General features: G+C 55.8%; 1 protein-coding gene across 3 annotated transcripts in view; it reads left to right on the forward strand.

Annotated features, from left to right (window-relative positions):
* Positions 1-17,510, forward strand: part of CALN1 (calneuron 1) — a 62,680-nt gene that overhangs the window by 40,366 nt on the left and 4,804 nt on the right. For all 3 annotated transcript variants that reach the window (XM_029082005.2, XM_029082007.2, XM_029082009.1), the window contains 2 exons: positions 2,664-2,807; positions 13,195-13,307. In XM_029082005.2, the coding sequence (XP_028937838.1) occupies positions 2,664-2,807; positions 13,195-13,307 (257 nt within the window). The remainder of the gene's footprint in view (positions 1-2,663; positions 2,808-13,194; positions 13,308-17,510) is intronic.

Raw genomic sequence — 17,510 nt, forward strand, 5'->3', positions numbered from 1 at the left:
CCCAGATCCTCTGATTCCCAGGCCCATGCTCTATCCACTGGGCCACACTGCTTCATACCCAACAATCTGCCACACTCCCCACCTTCAAAACCCTTTTAAAATCAGATCTCCTCTAAGAGGGCTTCCCACCCCAAGGTCTGTATTTCCCCTTTCTGCCTTCCCCGCTGTATCGACTATGAACTCTACTATTTCCCCTACCCCTAATCTATTTTAATATCTGTCTTTCCCTATAATAATAATTATGGTATTTGTTAAGCACTTATTATATGCCAAGCACTGTTCTAAGCGCTGGGGTCAATACAAGATGATCAGAATGGACACAGTCCCTACAGATTGTAAGATCCTTGTGTGGGCAGGGATCCTGCCTAGAACTCTAGAGAAACAGTGTGGCGCAGTGGAAAGAGCATGGGCTTTGGAGTCAGGGTTCATGAGTTCGAATCCCAGCTCTGCCACTTGTCAGCTGTGTGACTGTGGGCAAGTCACTTAACTTCTCTGTGTCTCAGTTCCCTCATCTGTAAAATGGGGATTAAGACTGTGAGCCCCACGTGGGACAACCTGATTCCCCTGTGTTTACCCCAGCGCTTAGAACGGTGCTCTGCACATAGTAAGCGCTTAACAAATACCAACATTATTATCATTATTATTAACTCTGTTGTATCGTACTTTTCCAAATGCTTAGTACAGTGTTCTGCACACAGTAAAAGCGTTGGATAAATACCAGCCATTTTGCCCAGATGGCAAAATCCAGCCCTGGTTCTCCATATCCAGCTAGGGCATCAGAGCCCCCCGCCTTGCCCCAGTCTCCCTCCAGCTGAGGTAGGATGTGAATGTGGGGAAAGGAGGGTGATGTGGCGGGAACGGGGTGGAGACGGGGATAGCGGAGACTGAGCAGACAAGGTAGAAAAGGCTGAGAGACGCAGAAGTTGGCCCGAAGCGGAAGGGTGCAGGGTCCGCCTGAGCCCAGCAGCGTCTTGTCCCCAACCTCCCCCTCGCCAACCTCGGAGCCAACTCCGGCTCCAAGATACGTGCAAGGAGACAGATGGGCCCACGGCCTAGCTGTGTGCGAACAAACATTATAAATAAAACATTTCCTCCAGCCCGCCAGGCCCGGCGCGATCTGGAGGCCGAAGCTTCCAGCAGCCCCCAGTGGGGCTGGGGGAGGAGGGAGGTTGGGGGGAAGGCGGGACTCCCAGGGCCCTAACGTCTCACTCTGGGGATGAAATGGCATCACTTCACCGATGCCCATCACCATCTCCCTCCGGGGACAAAATGGCATCTCCTCGCCAAATCCTATTGTCACTGAGGCATGGCTCTCAGCAGGCAGTCAGTCAGTCGGTCAGTCAGTCAATCACATTTATCCAGTGCCTACTGTGTGCAGAGCACTGCGCTAAGTGCTTGGGAGAATACAACTATAAACAGACACATTCCCTTCCCACAACGAGCTTACATTCTAGTGAGACTTGGTCTGGGGTTTGTCTGCCCGGTGAGCTGCCGGATAGTCGGTCCCGAGGGCCCGGGCAAGGTGGTGGTGGGACAAAGACCTTCGAGGCGGGGTCTGAGCACGGGAAGATCCACCGGAAGAGCCATCCGATGTCCACCCTCCAGTGAGTTTGGACGCACATAGGTTCATTGGAATGGTTTGGGGTGTATGCCGGACACCCCGCCATTTCGGATTGCCATCAGTAGTGTTTACTGAGTGCCGGGAAAAGTACAGTAGAGGGAAAAGACACAGTCCCTGTCCTCAAGGAGCTTGCAATTAGGAGCAGAGAGACAGAGAGGAGTAGAAGATGTGGTGAAGGTAGCAAGGCCAGTGAGGATGGCGGGGGCAGTGGGGGCACCGGGACCCGGCCACCAACCGTGCTGCCAAACTACTTTGTCTGGCCGGCCCGGCTGGGAAGTTCAGCTGGGAAGCGTCTGATCGGAATACCGCCTGGGTTTCAGATCCTGCCACTGCAGCCCAGCCAGGCCCATTCATAGGCCCTGGAGCCCAGGGCAAAGGGAGCACCGTGGTGGGGGAAGCTTGGCTGTTAGACAGGACCTGTGGACGCAGGCCGGACCATAGGCAGACAAGAAACTCACCCGGCCTAGGACAGTCTGGTGATTGGCCAACAGTGACGACGGTATTTATTAAGCGCCAACTGCCCGATAAGCGCTGGGTAGACAGACCTAAGGTTATCAGACTGGTCAGTGAGAGCCGAGCCCGGGGCCCCGCAGGGAGTGGGTCAGGCTGAGGCACCAAGGATCCAGGACTCTGCTGGAAAAGTGTTTTCTCCCATCCTGAGGGCTGGGATCGAAAAGACAAATGGTCGTTCCTTTCCGACAATGCACTGGAAGCAGATGGCCGTGTCCCCCTTCCCCAGTGGAGGGGGGACAAGTCAGCTGCCCACTCGGTGCCCCCATGAGATGGGTTCGCAACTGGGGGGCTACAGACCATCGCGGACAGGACAGTCTAATCTCGATCCCTCCTGCAGCAATCCCAAGACATTCTCTCTTGTGTGGGCCTGGCCCCTATGGAGAAGCTGGGAAACACATGAGAGTTGTGGGGGAAGGGGACAGAAAGGCTCCGTTTCCCTGGGAGGTTGCTGGGGGGTGGCGGGGAGCAGGGAGAGGCCGGAGGGGAAGGCCACATTTCCCTCTAACCCTTTACCCTTCTCTTGAGGCAGAAATCCGCGAGGCCTTCCGAGTCCTGGACAGGGATGGCAACGGCTTCATCTCCAAGCAAGAGCTGGGCATGGCCATGCGCTCCCTGGGTTACATGCCCAGTGAGGTGGAGCTGGCCATCATCATGCAGCGTCTGGACATGGACGGTGAGCTCGGCCTGCTGCCAGAGGGATGGGATGATGGGGGGCAGAGCCCCAACTGGCTGGGGGCGAGACGGCTGCTGCTCCCCGGGGAGACAAGCCCACCCTCTTTCCACCCAGGCACTGCGCTCAGGGGTGAGGGTGAGGAAAAGCAGCAGGGAGGGCCACCTGAATCTGGGAATGGGGAAATGAGTAGGCCAGGGGAAAGGGTCCGAGGGCCAGGGCCTCGGTCCAGCCAAGACTCCCTGGCTTGGCCTGGCCCGACCCATCCCCATGGGGCTGACCCGTCCAATGTGTTGGCCACCTCCTGTCCAGGTTCCACAGACGGAGGAAGATGGGGGAGGCCGGCCTATCCGATTCCTTTCCATCTGGGGCAGGGACGAGGGTCATGGGGTAGCCCACTGCCTGATCTTTTCCGGATCTGCCAGGTCCGGAGCAGGAGCTGCTGCTGAAGGGACTACTCCAGGGAGAGAGGGTCTCATCCTCAGTGGTCAGCCACTTCTCCGGTGTCCGGGTCGGAGACGGAGCTGGAACAGAGCCTAAACTCATAACCGGAGTCCAACCCCCAAACGCCCAGTTGGCATCCAAACCCCAAACCCAGAGCCGGAGACCAAACCCCAAATTCCAGAGTCAGGATCCAACTCCGAACCCCTAGGCAGTGTCCAGACCCCAAAACGGCATCCAAACCCCAAATCCCCAGTTGGCATCCAAACCCCAAAGCTAAAGCCAGCATCCAATCCCAAACCCACAACCAGCATCCAAATCCCAAAGCTGGCATCCAAACCACGTATCCACAGCTGCTGTTTAAACCCCAAACTCACAGCCGGTGTCCAACCCCAAAGTCATAGCTGGCATCCAATCCCCAAACCTATAGGTGGCATCCAGACCCCCAACACACAGCCGGCATCCCATTTGAGCCATCAGCTACCATCCCCTACGAAACCTGAGCGCTAGAGGATCCGAATCCATCTCTCCCGCCGCCCCCCAGCACAACTGGTCCCTCTGAATGCGGGGAGGGAGGGCCCACGGGCAGCAGAGGCGAGTCTGGGGTTGGGATTTGGAGAATGGAATGCAGATATGCATGTGTCATTAAGGGGTGCTGAATGCTGATATGGGTATGCCGCTTACAGAGCCTGGAAGTGCTTGTGTTGGGAGCAGTGATTGTTGCAGAAATTCTGCGGGCGGGCCTCAGGGACATAGCAGGAGAAGTTTGATTTAGCATCACCGTCAGGTGGTGCAGCCCCAGGGGCCTGCAGGGACTGACATACCTGTAATTTGGAGCTGAGCACGGTACGGCACGGACCGGGGCCTGTTCTCAGGCTCAGGGCCACCCGGCAGCCCAGCCCGGCCCTCTAACGGTTGCTCGGACCCCAGTGTCCTGGGTCCCGGCCCTGCCCGGTGGTTCCTGCCACGGACCCTCAGGGGCTAAAGATCCCACCGGCTGAACAAGATGCTCAGGACCCAGGTGGAGCCCGGTACACAGTTTCCAGTGTTCACGGGTGGCAGGCAAACAGAGAGCCTAGTTTTGGGTCAGTGAGGGAGGCCAAGTACGCCAGGAGCCTGAAGTGTGGTTTCCGGTGTTCGAGGGGAGCCGGGGCCACGGAGAGCCTGTGGTGTGGTTTCCGGTGGTCATGGGGGGCCAGGTATACGGAGAGCCTGGCGTGTAGCTTTTGGTGTTCGTGGGAAGCTGGGTACACGGAGAGTCTGGTGTTCACGGGAAACCGGATGTGCGGAGAACCTGGCCCACCTGCTTCCTTGCCACCGCACCCATCCGGGCCACCTTCTGGTAAGCACCGGAGGCTTCTCACGCCTCCTGCCTCTAGGGCGACCACGGCCAAAGGAGACGCAAATGACATCATCCGCGTTCGGTTGGGACCCCGACGTCACGTGATGCGACATGCGCCCCATTTGACCGAGTCCACCAGCGGCCCACTGGGCCCGGTAGGGCTCCCAGGGGTGCAGACCGGTAGACCAGTGATCCCCTTCTCACGGTGGGAAATAAAAATTCCTGACATGAGGGCATCCGGGACCCTGTCCATGTCAGAAAGAGTCCAGATTGGATGTTGCTTGCGGCTGACCAAGGGGGGCGGCGTGCCCACTCTCTCCTCCCTCTGGTGGCTCCTGGATCTCAGAGTTGCCCCTCCGCCTGGCTCCGGAAGTGGGTCGAGGGAATGGGCCGTGGGGAGCCCCGCCACCTGACTTCTCTTGCTTCTCCAGTGCACCGGAAAGACCCTCCCCAGCCAGGCACAAGACCACGGGGGAAAATGGGGCGAATGGAGGTGCGGGGGATGGGAAATCACCGCAGTTGTACGTAGCAGCATTCAATGCAGCAACAGTTCCCCCCGTCCCCGAGCAGCTAAGGGCTCCCCGAACCTGCAGAGAGTTGCATGTCCACTCGATAAATACTATCCCACGAGCGCTCACGCAACACGTGCAGACACCGCGCGTGCCCATTCCCGCACCCGCCTGATGCCTTGACACACATTGTACTGGCTTTTGCTTTTCCCGTTCTCCTGCTCTGCACCACCCCCAGTTTTCTGCTCTCCCGGAATCCCGGCCGCTAACAGGGAGGACTTGAGGGAACCGTGCGCTTTTGGAAATTCCCTTTTCCCATCCCAGCTTTGGCGCCGATCTACCGGGAACACTGTATGCGCCTGGAGCGGGAGACCCTGCGGGCTTGCTGGACATGTGTCCCGTCCCCTCCCCTCCCTGCTCTTCTCTTCTCTCCTGGGCCCTCCCCCTACCCCACGGAGGTGGGGCCGCGCTTCGGGCCCTTTGGCTTTTCTCTGGATTCCTGCCGGTCCTCGGAGCCCGGGGTCGCTATGGCAACCCTGCATCACGGCCCCTGATGCCGCACTCCTACCCAACTCTGCTGGGTCAGCGCCTCGGGCCCCAGGACCCCCAGCTCTCAGGTCCTGTGCCCTCAGGAGGGAGGGAACCCGAGAACGCCCCCCTACCCAAACCCCGGTTCCGAAGATGGCAAAGTCTGAACAAACACACAAACACACACACACTCAAAAATCACACACACACAGTGTATCCGTTCCCCCTCCCCCTGAAACACACACATTCAGAGGCAGACTTGACGTGGAAAGTAAAAAGGGCTCTGGGAGAGAGATAAAGTGTTTGGCCCAGAAACCCGGGACTCGATTGTTCCATCTCTACCACTAGAGTGCTGTGCGACCCAGAACAAGCCTGCTTACATCTCTAAGCCCTTCGCATCATCATGGGCATTCTACAGGGCAGTGACCATTGAGGAGCGCCCTTGGGAGATTCACCCAAGTAAGACACCACATTCCTTGCCCTCAAGGAGCCTCCAACGCCAGAGCGAGTCTGCAAGCAGAAAACTACGTGGACCAAAACAAGCAGCACCCCACCTCACAGAACCCAACGCCCTGCAAGAAAGGCACTGTTCGACAACCTAGAGGGGAAATCGGGGGAATCGGACCAGAGCCGGGCCCAGCCATCTACACGTCCCGAGGAGTGGCCGAAGTTCCTGACCACTGGCTTTTAGGTCCTCAATAGGCTCTCCCTCTCCTACAGTCCGCACAATTTGCTCCTCTCTAGCCAACCTCCTCACTGTCCCTTGCTCTCACTCTCTCTGTCAACCCTTTGCTCACTTCCTTGGAACTCCCTCCCCCTTCATGTCCAACAGACCATCTCTGTCACCATCTTAAAAACCTCCTAAAATCACATCTCCATCAGAAAGCCTTTTCTTTTTTTTAATGGTATGTTTTAAGCATTTACTATGTGCCAGGACAGGGAAGTCTTCCCTAATCTCTCATCTCTTTTTTTTTTAATGGTATTTGTTAAGCACTTACTCTGTGCCTGGAATTGTACTAAGCAGGGGATAGATACAAGTTGGACATAGCTCCTGTCCCACATGGGGCTCACAGTCTTAATCTCCATTTTGCAGATGAGGTAACTGAGGCACAGAGAAGTGAAGTGACTTGCCTAAGGTCACACAGCAGACAAATGGAGGAGCCAGGATTAAAGCCCAGGTCCTTCTGGCTCCCAGGCCTGTCCTCTATCCATTAGGCCATGCTGCTTCTCACGTCCCTTCTGCATTGCCTCAGCACTTGGATATGTATTCATTCATTCAATCATATTTATTGAGCGCTAACTGTGTGCGGAGCACTGTACTAAGCACTTGGGATAGTACAATATAACAATAACCGTACATAGTCCCTGCCCACAATGAACTGTTCTTGTCTATCCGTCTCCCCCGATTAGACTGTAAGCCCGTCAAACAGCAGGGACTGTCTCTATCTGTTGCCGACTTGTTCATCCCAAGCGCTTAGTACAGTGCTCTGCACATAGTAAGCGCTCAATAAATACTATTGAAATAAATACTATTGAATTAAGGGACACCTATTTACAATACTTTGTCCCCGACCCCTAATCTATTTTGCTGCTTGTCTTCTTCATTCATCCATCCACCCACCCATCCATCCATCCATCCATCCATCCATCCGTCCGTCCGTCCGTCCGTCCGTCCGTCCGTCCATCCGTCCGTCCGTCCGTCCATCCATCCATCCATCCATCCATCCATCCATCCATCCATCCATCCATCCATCCATCCATCCATCCATCCATCCATTCATTCATTCAATCGTATTTACTGAGTGCTTACTCTGTGCAGAGTACTATACTAAGTGCTTGGAAAGTACAATGCGGCAATAAAGATGATCCCTGCCTACAGCGGGCTTCCAGCCTAGAGGACCGTTAAGCATTTTGATACTCCTGGACTGTAAGCTTGTCCTCTAGACTGTAAGCTTGTTGTGGGCAGGGACCGTTTCTATCAACTCTGTTATACTATACTCTCCCAGGTGCTTCGTACAGTCCTCTGCACACAGTAAGCACTCAATAAATACGACTGACTGATTGACCGATCACCTCACCCCCACCATCACAGCACTTATAAACATATCCTCAAACGCTGCTGCTTTTCCTGTCTTCCCTGATAGACTGTAAGCTCCTTGAAGGCCAGGATTGCCTCTGCCAATTCTGTTGTATTGTACTCGCCCAAGCACTGAGATCAGTGTCGTGCACACAATAAGTGCATAGGAAATACCACTGATTGACTGACACAATTCCCGGAGCTAACACTCTCCCCACCCACCTGGGCGTCTCTTCAGCATCCATGTTCCCAGGGGAGATGTCTGAGTTCTCCCATCTGCCGCCACCATCACCGACTTCAACAAGAAAGGGAGAGACTGTTCCTGGGATCTCACCGCTCTCCGTGACCAGCAAGAGTGCAGCCAGGGTCCTCGAGGCCCAGCTTCCGAAGCGCCACCTCAAACACGCACCTTGGATTTCAGCTCATCAGCCCAGGGGACGGGACCACTGTCATACCACAGTTATGGGGAAAGCATAGATGGCACCCGGACCTCTACCGGCTATCCTAGTCCTGACCTGGTCTCGAGGAGAGAGCACACGACTGGCAGTCGGGAGGCCTGGGTTCAAATCCTGCCTCTGCCACAGGCCTGCTGTATGATGCCAGGCAAGACACCGAACCTCTCTGGGCCTCATTTTCCTCTTCCATAAAATGGGGATGAGGTCCTGGCTCCGAGTCTGTGACTGTGGAACGGGGACCGCATCTGACCTGATTCTTCTATCTCAGCCACAGCAGTTAGCACAGTGCTTGGCACACGTCAGTTCTGAATCAATGCTGTTAGTACTATTTGACCCCCACAGGTAGACCTGGTTCGGGCCACTACTGGAATGGTTTGGCTACCCTGAGAAATTTATGCAGAGCTCAGGAAGAGTTAGCCACTCCAGGGTCATATCGGCCTCTCCAGGGCCACACTGGGCCACCTGGGACCCTGGGGCCTCGTCAAACCCTCGCCACCACCAGCCTCATACAGCCTCACCCAACAGCGCAGTGATGGAGCTGGGAGCTGGCGGTGCCGGGCTACGATCGGTCCCGTCCCCAGGCACGCGCAGCACGGTGGAGCCTGCACATGCAGCGTGGTGCTCAGGATGGCGTCCAGAACAGCACCGAGACTGGCTTCCAGAGCGGCACGAGAGTGGCACTGAAAGTGGCATCCAGAACAGCGCTAGAAAGGCGTCCGGAGTGGCGCTCAGGGCGGAGTCCAGAGCAGCGATAAGAGCAGCATCCTGAAAAATGGCAATGATGCGAACCCGGGCTTAGGCAGGGAAGCAGAGTGGCAGTGCCCGCGCCGTCCTTGCCTTCCAGCAAGGAGAGAGGCCTGCGGGGAGCAGCAGCTCCGAGCTCCCCCGCAGCCTCTCCCCTTCACCTGTCCTGCACTAGCACTCGGGTTTCGCCGGCGGGGCTGGCTGCTGAGACTGTCCTTGACGGGAGTCACCCTGTGTGGACGTGCCAAGGGTTTGCGGAGGTAATTAACCAGGCACTGCAGGTGTGCGGGAGGAGCCCCGAGGGTGGGAGGAAGAGGAACCCTGCTAAAGGAAGAGCCAAGAAGATACTCTGTATAATAATTTTATAATAATTGTGGTATTCATTAAGCACTTATTGTGTGCCAGGCATTGTAATAAGCGCCGGGGCGGATACAAACAAATCGGGTTGGGCACGGCTCACGATCTTCATCCCCATTTCGCAAATGAGACAATGGAGGCACAGAGAAGTCAAGTGACTTACCCAAGGTCACTCAGCAGAGTTGGTGTTCAACTTGCTTATATAACCACCATGCTTATATCGGCCAGGTGATACTAATAATAATAGTAATAACTCTAGGCCCACAGCGGGCACTCAGTGCAGTGCAGCTCTCTGCACACAGCAGGTGCCCAGTTCAGGGCTTTGCACAAATGAGATGTCCAGAACAGCGCTTGGCAGACAGAAGTTGCTCGATACAGTGTTCTGCACATGACAAACCCCCAGTACAATGCTCTGCATACAGCAGACACCCAATAGAGAGCTCAGAACACAGCAGGGGTCCAGTGCAGTAGAAATGGGACTGGAACCTAGGTGTCCTGAAACCCAGCCCTGCACTGCTTCGACCAGGTCCCGCTGACTCTCAAAGGATTTTGGAGATTTTTTCCTTGGCCTCTTGAGGCAGGGCTGTCCAGCCAAGTGGACAGGTCTGTAGCTGACCCTCCCAGGTCCCGGCCAGTGGTCTGACCCACACTTCCTGTGGCGGCCAGAAAAGGGTTACAGCAGCTCCTGGGCTGTGGGCCAGATGGCATGAGTGCCGGACAGGCCGGGAATAAGTTGCAGGGGGAGCTCGGAGGGAGGAAGGATCCAGGTGGAGGTGCCTGAGAAAGGGAGAGTGCTGTGGGCATGGCCTTTGCCCCGTGTTGGGGAAGGGTTCGGCAGGGACCCCCGGTAACCACGGGGATGACTAACGCAGGAATCCCAGCAGCCCGCTTCTGGGGATCAGTCGGTTAGTCGTATTTATTGAGCACTAAATGTGTTCAGAGCACTGTACTAGGCGCTTGGGAGAGGATAATGGGACAAGCAAACAGACACATTCCCTCCCCATAACATGCTTACAGTCTAGAGGGGGAAACAGACATTAATATCAATAGATGACAGATACGGACAAAAGTGCTGTGGGTCGGGGAGGAGAAATGAATAAAGGGAGAAAGGGTGGCACAGAAGGGAGAGGGAGAAGAGAAAAGGAAGACTAAGTCAAGGAAGGCCTCTCGGAGGAGATCTGCTTTCAGTAAGGCTTTGAAGCGGGGGAATCACTGTGTATCAGATATGAGGAGGGAAGGCTTTCCAAGCCAGAGGCAGGACACAGGAGAGAGCTCGGCGGCGAGATAGATGAGACGTGTGGTTGCCAGGAGTGTTGTGCCCACTTGCCAGGAGTGTTGTGCCCACCTCCACTGCCCACAGATGAGGACCAGCCTCAGCAAGGACGCAGGCTAAACCCTGCTGCGGGGAGTGGGCCATTCTGAGAAGGTCCTCAGTCTGACCCGGGGGTTTCCATGCCCTGCGGAGGGGCAGCAGCAGATGGCTGGGAGGTCAGGGCCGTGGCCAGACCGCCCAGCCGCCCTCCCGCCCGGCACACGGCCATCGGGGCTGGGCCTGCTCTCCTCAAGCGGAAGTTAGAGAGGAATTGAAGGCGAGGGCAGATTAGAAGACAGTGACTGGCACAATAGGGGGCGCCCACAGCAGTGCCTCAGGGGCTGACTCTGGGGTGGGGTCGTGGGGGCCACCGGGCTGCACGGCCCAAACTGAGTCCATGACAACAGAAGAAGGTCCAGGCCTCCCAGTCCCAGCCCCGGCGCAAGCGGGCTGGCGGTGGACAGGACATTTCCTGTGCCTTCCCGGCGTTCCCTGGACCCGCCGGATGGAGGAACGCAGGAGACAAGGCCTGGAGTGGCTGATGCCAATAGAGCGGTGCAGACTTCGGTAGAGCCTCATTTCCAGGCATCGTTTTTCTGTCCAAACAGGGGCTCGAGGGCCACTGGCCAGGGAACCCCACTCGCTGAGGACGCCGCAGCTTCCAGACCACCCGGCTCCCATCCCCAGCCCCGCCTGCATGTCCGCAGACTCGCCACTGTACGGCTCACAGGGCCAGAGTTGCCCAGATGTCCACAGGTTGGCCCCAGGGTGGCCCCTGGGGCTAATATCCAGGGATCCAGGGCAGCCACAAGCCAGCCTGAGAGATGATGAGGGAAACGTATGGGAGGGATCTGTCTTCACAGGCCTCTGGGGCCGCAGAGTAGATCCTGAGGATCCTGACACTGTCCTCTCCTGATTTTCCTCCTCTCTCTCTGGGTGCTCATTCTCAATCTCTTTCCCAGGCTTCTCGGCCCTCCAACGCTCAGTTCTGGGTCCCCTTCTATTCTCCATCTACACCCACTCCCTTGGAGAACTCATTCACTCCCCTGGCTTCAACTACCATCTCCACATAGATGATGATTCCCAAATCTACCTCTCCAGACCTGACTTCTCTCCTTCTTGCAGTCTTGCATTTCTTCCTGCATCCAGGACATCTCTACTTGAATGTCCCACCACTGCCTTGAACTTAGCATGTCCAAAACAGAGCTCATCTTCCCACCCAAATCCTGTCCTCCCCCTGACTTTCCCATCACTGTAGACAACTATTCTCTCCATCTCGCAATCCATAACCTTGCCATTATCCTCGACTCACTGCTCTCATTCAACCCACATATTCGATCTGTCACCAGATCTTCTCTGTTCTACCTTCACATTATCACTAAAATCCACCCTTTCCTTTCCATTCAACCACACTCGCCCAAGTTATTATCTCATCCCACCTTAAATACTGACTGCATCAGCCTCCTCACTGACCTACCTGCCTTCTGCTTCTCCCCACTCCAGTCCGTTCTTCACTCTGCTGCCCAGATCATTTTTCTAAAAAACATTCAGTCCACATCTTTCCACTCCGCAAGAACCTCCAGTGGTTGCCCATCCACTTCCACATCAAACAGAAAATCCTTACCATTGGCTTAAACGCACTCTTCCTAATTTACCTCACTGATTTCCTACAATAACCCAGCCAGCTCACATCCTTCCTCAAATACCAACCTACTCACTGTCCCTCGATCCTGTCCATCTCACCATCGACCCCTTGCCCACGTCTTCCCGCTGGCCTGGAACTCTCTCCCCAATCATATATCACAAATCACTGCTCTCCCCCACCTTCAAAGCCTTATTAAAATCCTATCTCATCCAAGAGGCCTTCCCCAACTAAGCCCTCATATCCCCTATTCCCGCTCCCTCCTGCATCAGCTTTGCGCTTGGAACTGTACACTTGAAGCACTTGACATTCACCCCACCCTCCGCCCCATCATACTCGTGTACGTAGCTGTAATTTCTTTTAATGTCCATTTCCCCTTGAGACTGTAAGCTCCTTGAGGACAGGGAACTAGTCTGACTCTCCCCGAGTGACCCAGCTTGGACCATCCTACACTTCTGACTCTCCCCTCTCTCCCCTGACTCTCCCCCAGTGACCCAGCAGGGACACTCCGTCCAGACAAACCCTTTCAGGATCTGCCGGTGTTCTCAGCCGCACAGCTCCCTCTGGGAATGAATTCCAGGTGCCCACCCCCTAAGGGGGATAGAAGTGTTTCCTGCTGTTTGTTCCAGGCCTGCTACCCTCCAGCACTGGTGTGGGGCCGTTGTCCTGATTGGGTGGGATTTGGGGAAGAAGAGTTAGGTGTCTGCCCTGTCGTCCCTTCTTAGTTCTGTAAACTCCATTCCTGTCCCCCATCACCCCAGCCTGCACTTGTCTTCCGTCCAGTCTGCCGAGGCCTTACCCTTCTAGTCTCTTGTTGCAGACGCCGCTTTATCTTCCACTTTTCCTCCGCTCCTCCTCCGCTCCTGCTGGTGACCCGGCCTGTGCCCCGGCCGGTGCCATCTCAGTCTGAGCAGCAGGGAGCGTTTCCGGGAAGCATGCCCGGGCCGGGCTTCCTGCTGATGACCCTCCTTCGGCCCTTCCAGGAGACGGCCAGGTGGACTTCGATGAGTTCATGACGATCCTGGGCCCCAAACTGGTGTCTTCAGAAGGACGGGATGGATTCCTCGGGAACACGATAGACAGCATATTCTGGCAGGTAAGGAAAGGTGGGCCGCTGGGGCCCTGGGTTCATTTCTGGAATCTCTTAGTCTGGGCTTCCCTTCTTCTGGGGTTCCTGTGTCTGGGGGCCCTCTACCTGGGGTCTCTAGGTCTGGGGTTCCCGTGCCTGGGTCTTCTCTGCTTGAAGTCTCCTGCATCCAGTGATCCCTGCACTCCTGAGAACTTGCGAGCCTCCCCAGGGGACATCCGGTCCTTTCTGCTGAGACCTCGGGCCCCTCCGGGACTGTCTGCTTCCCTCAGGCCGAGGGGCCAGCTTTGACCATGCATCGTAACGAGGTCCAGCCTCTCTGTCGGTAGCCCCGCTCCCAGCCCCAGATCACTTAAGTCCATATCTGTCACTTTATTTATTTACATTAATGCCTGTCTCCCCCTTTAGACTGCAAGCTCATGGTGGGCAGGGAATGTGTCTGTTAATGGGCAGGGAATGTGTCTGTTATATTGTTCTATTGTACTCTCCCAAGTTCTTAGTACAGTGCTCTGCATCTGGTAAGCGCTCAATAAATACCACCGACTGACTGAGCATCCTCGGGGAAGATTCAATGCCCTGGACCTCCAGAAGATGGAGATCCAGTGCACCCAGTCAATGCTACCTGAGTCCTGGTGGCCCTTTAGCCTACCAGCACTTTGGACCTTCCTCCTACCAGCCCCTTGGGCCTGTAAGAGGTGAGGGGAGGCAAGCGCCTGGGGGGGGGGGGGCTCACACCCAGTGAGCTTGGCCTCATCCACTCCCCTCTGATCCCTGCAGTAGCAGCAGCAGCAGCAATCAATCAGTGGTACTTACTGTCAGCTTACTGTGTGCAGAGCACTGTATTAAACACTTGGGAGAGTACAATACTACAGAGTTGGTAGACACTATCCCTGCTCACAAGGAGCTTATAGTCCAGAGGGGAGAGAGACCTTGAAAAAAAATACAGAGGGAAAATGGCGAGTACATGGATATATACATAAGTGCTGTGGGGCTAAGTGTGGGGTGAATATCGAGTGTTTAAAGGGGACAGATCCGAGAGCCTAGGTGACACGGAAGGGAGAGGGAGTCAGGGAAACGAGGGCTGAGCCAGGGAAGGCCTCTTGAAGGAGATGGGAGGTCTGGTGGGTCTGGGCAGAAAGGAAGGGCAAGACTGGGCCCCACAGAGACCAGGAGGGCTGGGCCCAGGCCAGGGCTCAGTCCAGGGCCAGATCTGGGAAGACGATATCCGGCAGGGAGGGGTTCTGGCTTGCACTGGACCACAGGCATGCTCTGGTTTCAGAGCTGTTCAGCTCAAGGGGAAATGCCCTTCAAAATCTTATTGAAGGCACATCTCCTCCAAGAGACCTTCCCTGACTAAGCCCTCCTTTCCGCTTTTCCCTCTCCCTTCTGCATTGCCCTGACTTGCATCCTTCGTTCATCGCTCCCTCCCAGCCCCACTGCACTTATATCCATATCTGTCATTTATTTATTTCTATTAATGCCTATCTCCCCCTCTAGACTACAAGTTCATCGTGGGCAGGGAATGCGTCCATTTATTGTTTTATTCTACTCTCTCAAGCTCGTAGTACGGTGCTCTGCACACAGTATACACCCAATAAATACGATTGATTGATTGATTGAATGAATGAATGAATGAATGAAAACTCCCTCCGTGGACCTTGCCTCAAGGGTGTCTGGTCCTTCCACCCTCTCCTCATCCCTCTCTCACAATGAGTCTCCCAACCTCCTATCTGCTCCCCAATCCCCCTGTCCTCCAACTCCCCGGAACCCCCACCCCCAAACAGAGAGGAGCAGGGATCACAGGATCCAAATCTTTTTCCCTCCCCCACACCTGGGCAGCCTAGCCCAAGGCCTGGGGGCAAGCATTTCTCTTCTTTATATTTCTTCTAAGAAAAAAAAACCCAATGAACATAGTTTGGCTTTTTATTCTGGAGAAAAAGAAAAATGGTTAATAAAAAAGTCCCAGAAGACTCATGTTTTATCACCAAAGGGGAGACAATGATAGTTCAGTGCTGAAAGCTAAGGATAAACCAGAGGCTCCGTGTCTGTGTGCGTGTGTGTACACGTGCGTGTCTGAGTGCCCGGTCTGTGCGCATCCGTGTGTCTGTATGGGTGTGTAAGTGCGTGTCCCGGCTGAGTGTGAGAGTCCGTGTGTGACCCCGTGTCTGTCTCGGTCTACCCCTCCCCTGACCCCCGAATCTTCCTCATCTTTTTCACTGTCTGTTCCCCTTGGCAGAGGTTCCCCTGCCTCCATCCCTAGCGGCCATCTGGGGCCCACAGAGCTGTTCATCTTAATGACTGTTCTGGGCTGGGATAGGGGAGATGGGTCTGTCTGTGCTTTCAAATGCTAAAACCCAAGGTTCTCTCTGCCCCCTCCACTGTCCCGACCCCCCCCCCCCCCCGCCCACCTCCCCTCGTGCTCTGCCCGGTGCCGCCGGGGTTTTGGGACAAGGCGGTGGTGTCGGCAGGAGTGAGGGGCATCCCGGGCAGGGTGGGTCAGCTGCCCAGCACAGACCCCGTGTCCGGGGGCTCCCTTTCCCCTTCTGGGCCAAGTGCCTCATTTTCTGGCCCAGAACTGGGGAGGGTCCAGAGCTTCCTTTCCCCGCTGACCCCAGCTCACACTCTGACCTTTGATCTCTCCTCTGGCTCCTTCCTCCTTACGAATTGTCTCTCTTCCCCCAGCTGTCCCCAGCTCACCCTCCTCCCTCCTCAGGTCCACGAACTCTGTTGTATCACACTCTCCCAAGCGGTTAGTATAGCGCTCTGCGCATGGCAAATGCTCAATAATTACCAGTGGCTCATTGATCACTGTATCCCATTCTTGACGCTTCCAACCAGCAGGGTGAAAACTAGTGAAGAGCCCGGTCCCGGGAGTCAAGAGGACCTGGGTTCTAATCTTGGCTTCTCCGCTTGTCTGCTGTGCGATCTTGGGCCAGTCTCTTCACTTCTCTGCGCCTCAGTTACCGCATCTGTAAAATGGGAATTAAGTCTGTGGGCCCCCTGTGGGACCTGGGTTGTGTTCAACCTGATCAGCTTATATCTCCCCCAGGGCTTAGTACAGTGTCTGGTGTGTAATATGCATTTAACAAATGCCATTAAAAAACCCTGCTAATCGGGGATATTTATCGAGGGCTGACTACACAGTGGAACATTGCACTGAGTGCCTGGGAGGGAATAAACTTGATCCCTGCCCACAAGCTGCCAAATTGTTCAGGCCTCCAAATCTGCCATTTAAGTTGCACTGGACAGATCTCCATGGGAGGGAAAGTCTGGGGCCAGGGAACTCCTAAACGGGAACATCGCTATAGCCTCCGAGTAGCCTCTCCCGCTACTCAGACCTCTCAGCCTCTCAGCGTCGGCCTTAGTCTCCAGGATTGATCGGGCCCTCACAGTGAGCCGAGCACTGTACTGGGCCCCCGCTGGGTGCGCGTGTCCAGAGGGGGGTTATGGGGTGACGTGATCGGGATGAAGCGGGGAAGACCTCCTGGAGGAGGTGGAAAGTCAAAGGGTCTTGGAAGGTTAGGGATTTGCCGCGATTTGAAGGCAGAAGGAGTTTCAGGGCAGCAGGGCCGGGTGAGATCACCCGCTGAATGCTTTCGGCTTCAAGCAGTTGTGTAAAAGTGCTTCCTGTATGCAGAGGGCTGTGCTGGGTGCCTGCAAAGTGTAGGATGTTGAGCCAATTACCTACGGGATGCAGAGTACTGGTCCAGGTCTGACAGGTGACAGAGCACTGCGCTAGGCCCCAGCTGGGTTCAAAGCACTGGCCTCCCAGCCCCTGCAGACCACTCCCCCGAACCCACTCTGGGCAGGGAGTCCGGGACAGGGCCAGAGGCGCGGGATCCCGGCCGGCGGGGGGGGTGGGAAGGCCCGAGCAGCATGGCTCTGACCTTTGTGCTCAGGGTCTCCGCCACAGAAATGCAGCATTTGGGAGGTTTAGTTGGGGACGGGGGAGGCCATAGGCTGGAAGCGATGGGGGAGCTGCGATTAGGGGTAGAATTGGGTGGTGGACACTCCCCCTCCCCCAACTCCTGGGCATCCAACCTCACTTCCTCCCCTCTGACCCTGGGGCACGGGGTTCCGAATGTGCCAGCCTCATCGCCCACCCCCACTCCTTTTGTCCCCACCCCCACCCTCACTGCTTCACTCCTCGATTCCCAATCCCCCTGCCCCCCACCCCCTCCCGCTCTACCTAATTCCTCACTCCCCGTGGCT

The sequence above is a fragment of the Ornithorhynchus anatinus genome, chromosome 17 (assembly GCF_004115215.2).
Source record: "Ornithorhynchus anatinus isolate Pmale09 chromosome 17, mOrnAna1.pri.v4, whole genome shotgun sequence".
Classification (NCBI taxonomy): domain Eukaryota; kingdom Metazoa; phylum Chordata; class Mammalia; order Monotremata; family Ornithorhynchidae; genus Ornithorhynchus; species Ornithorhynchus anatinus.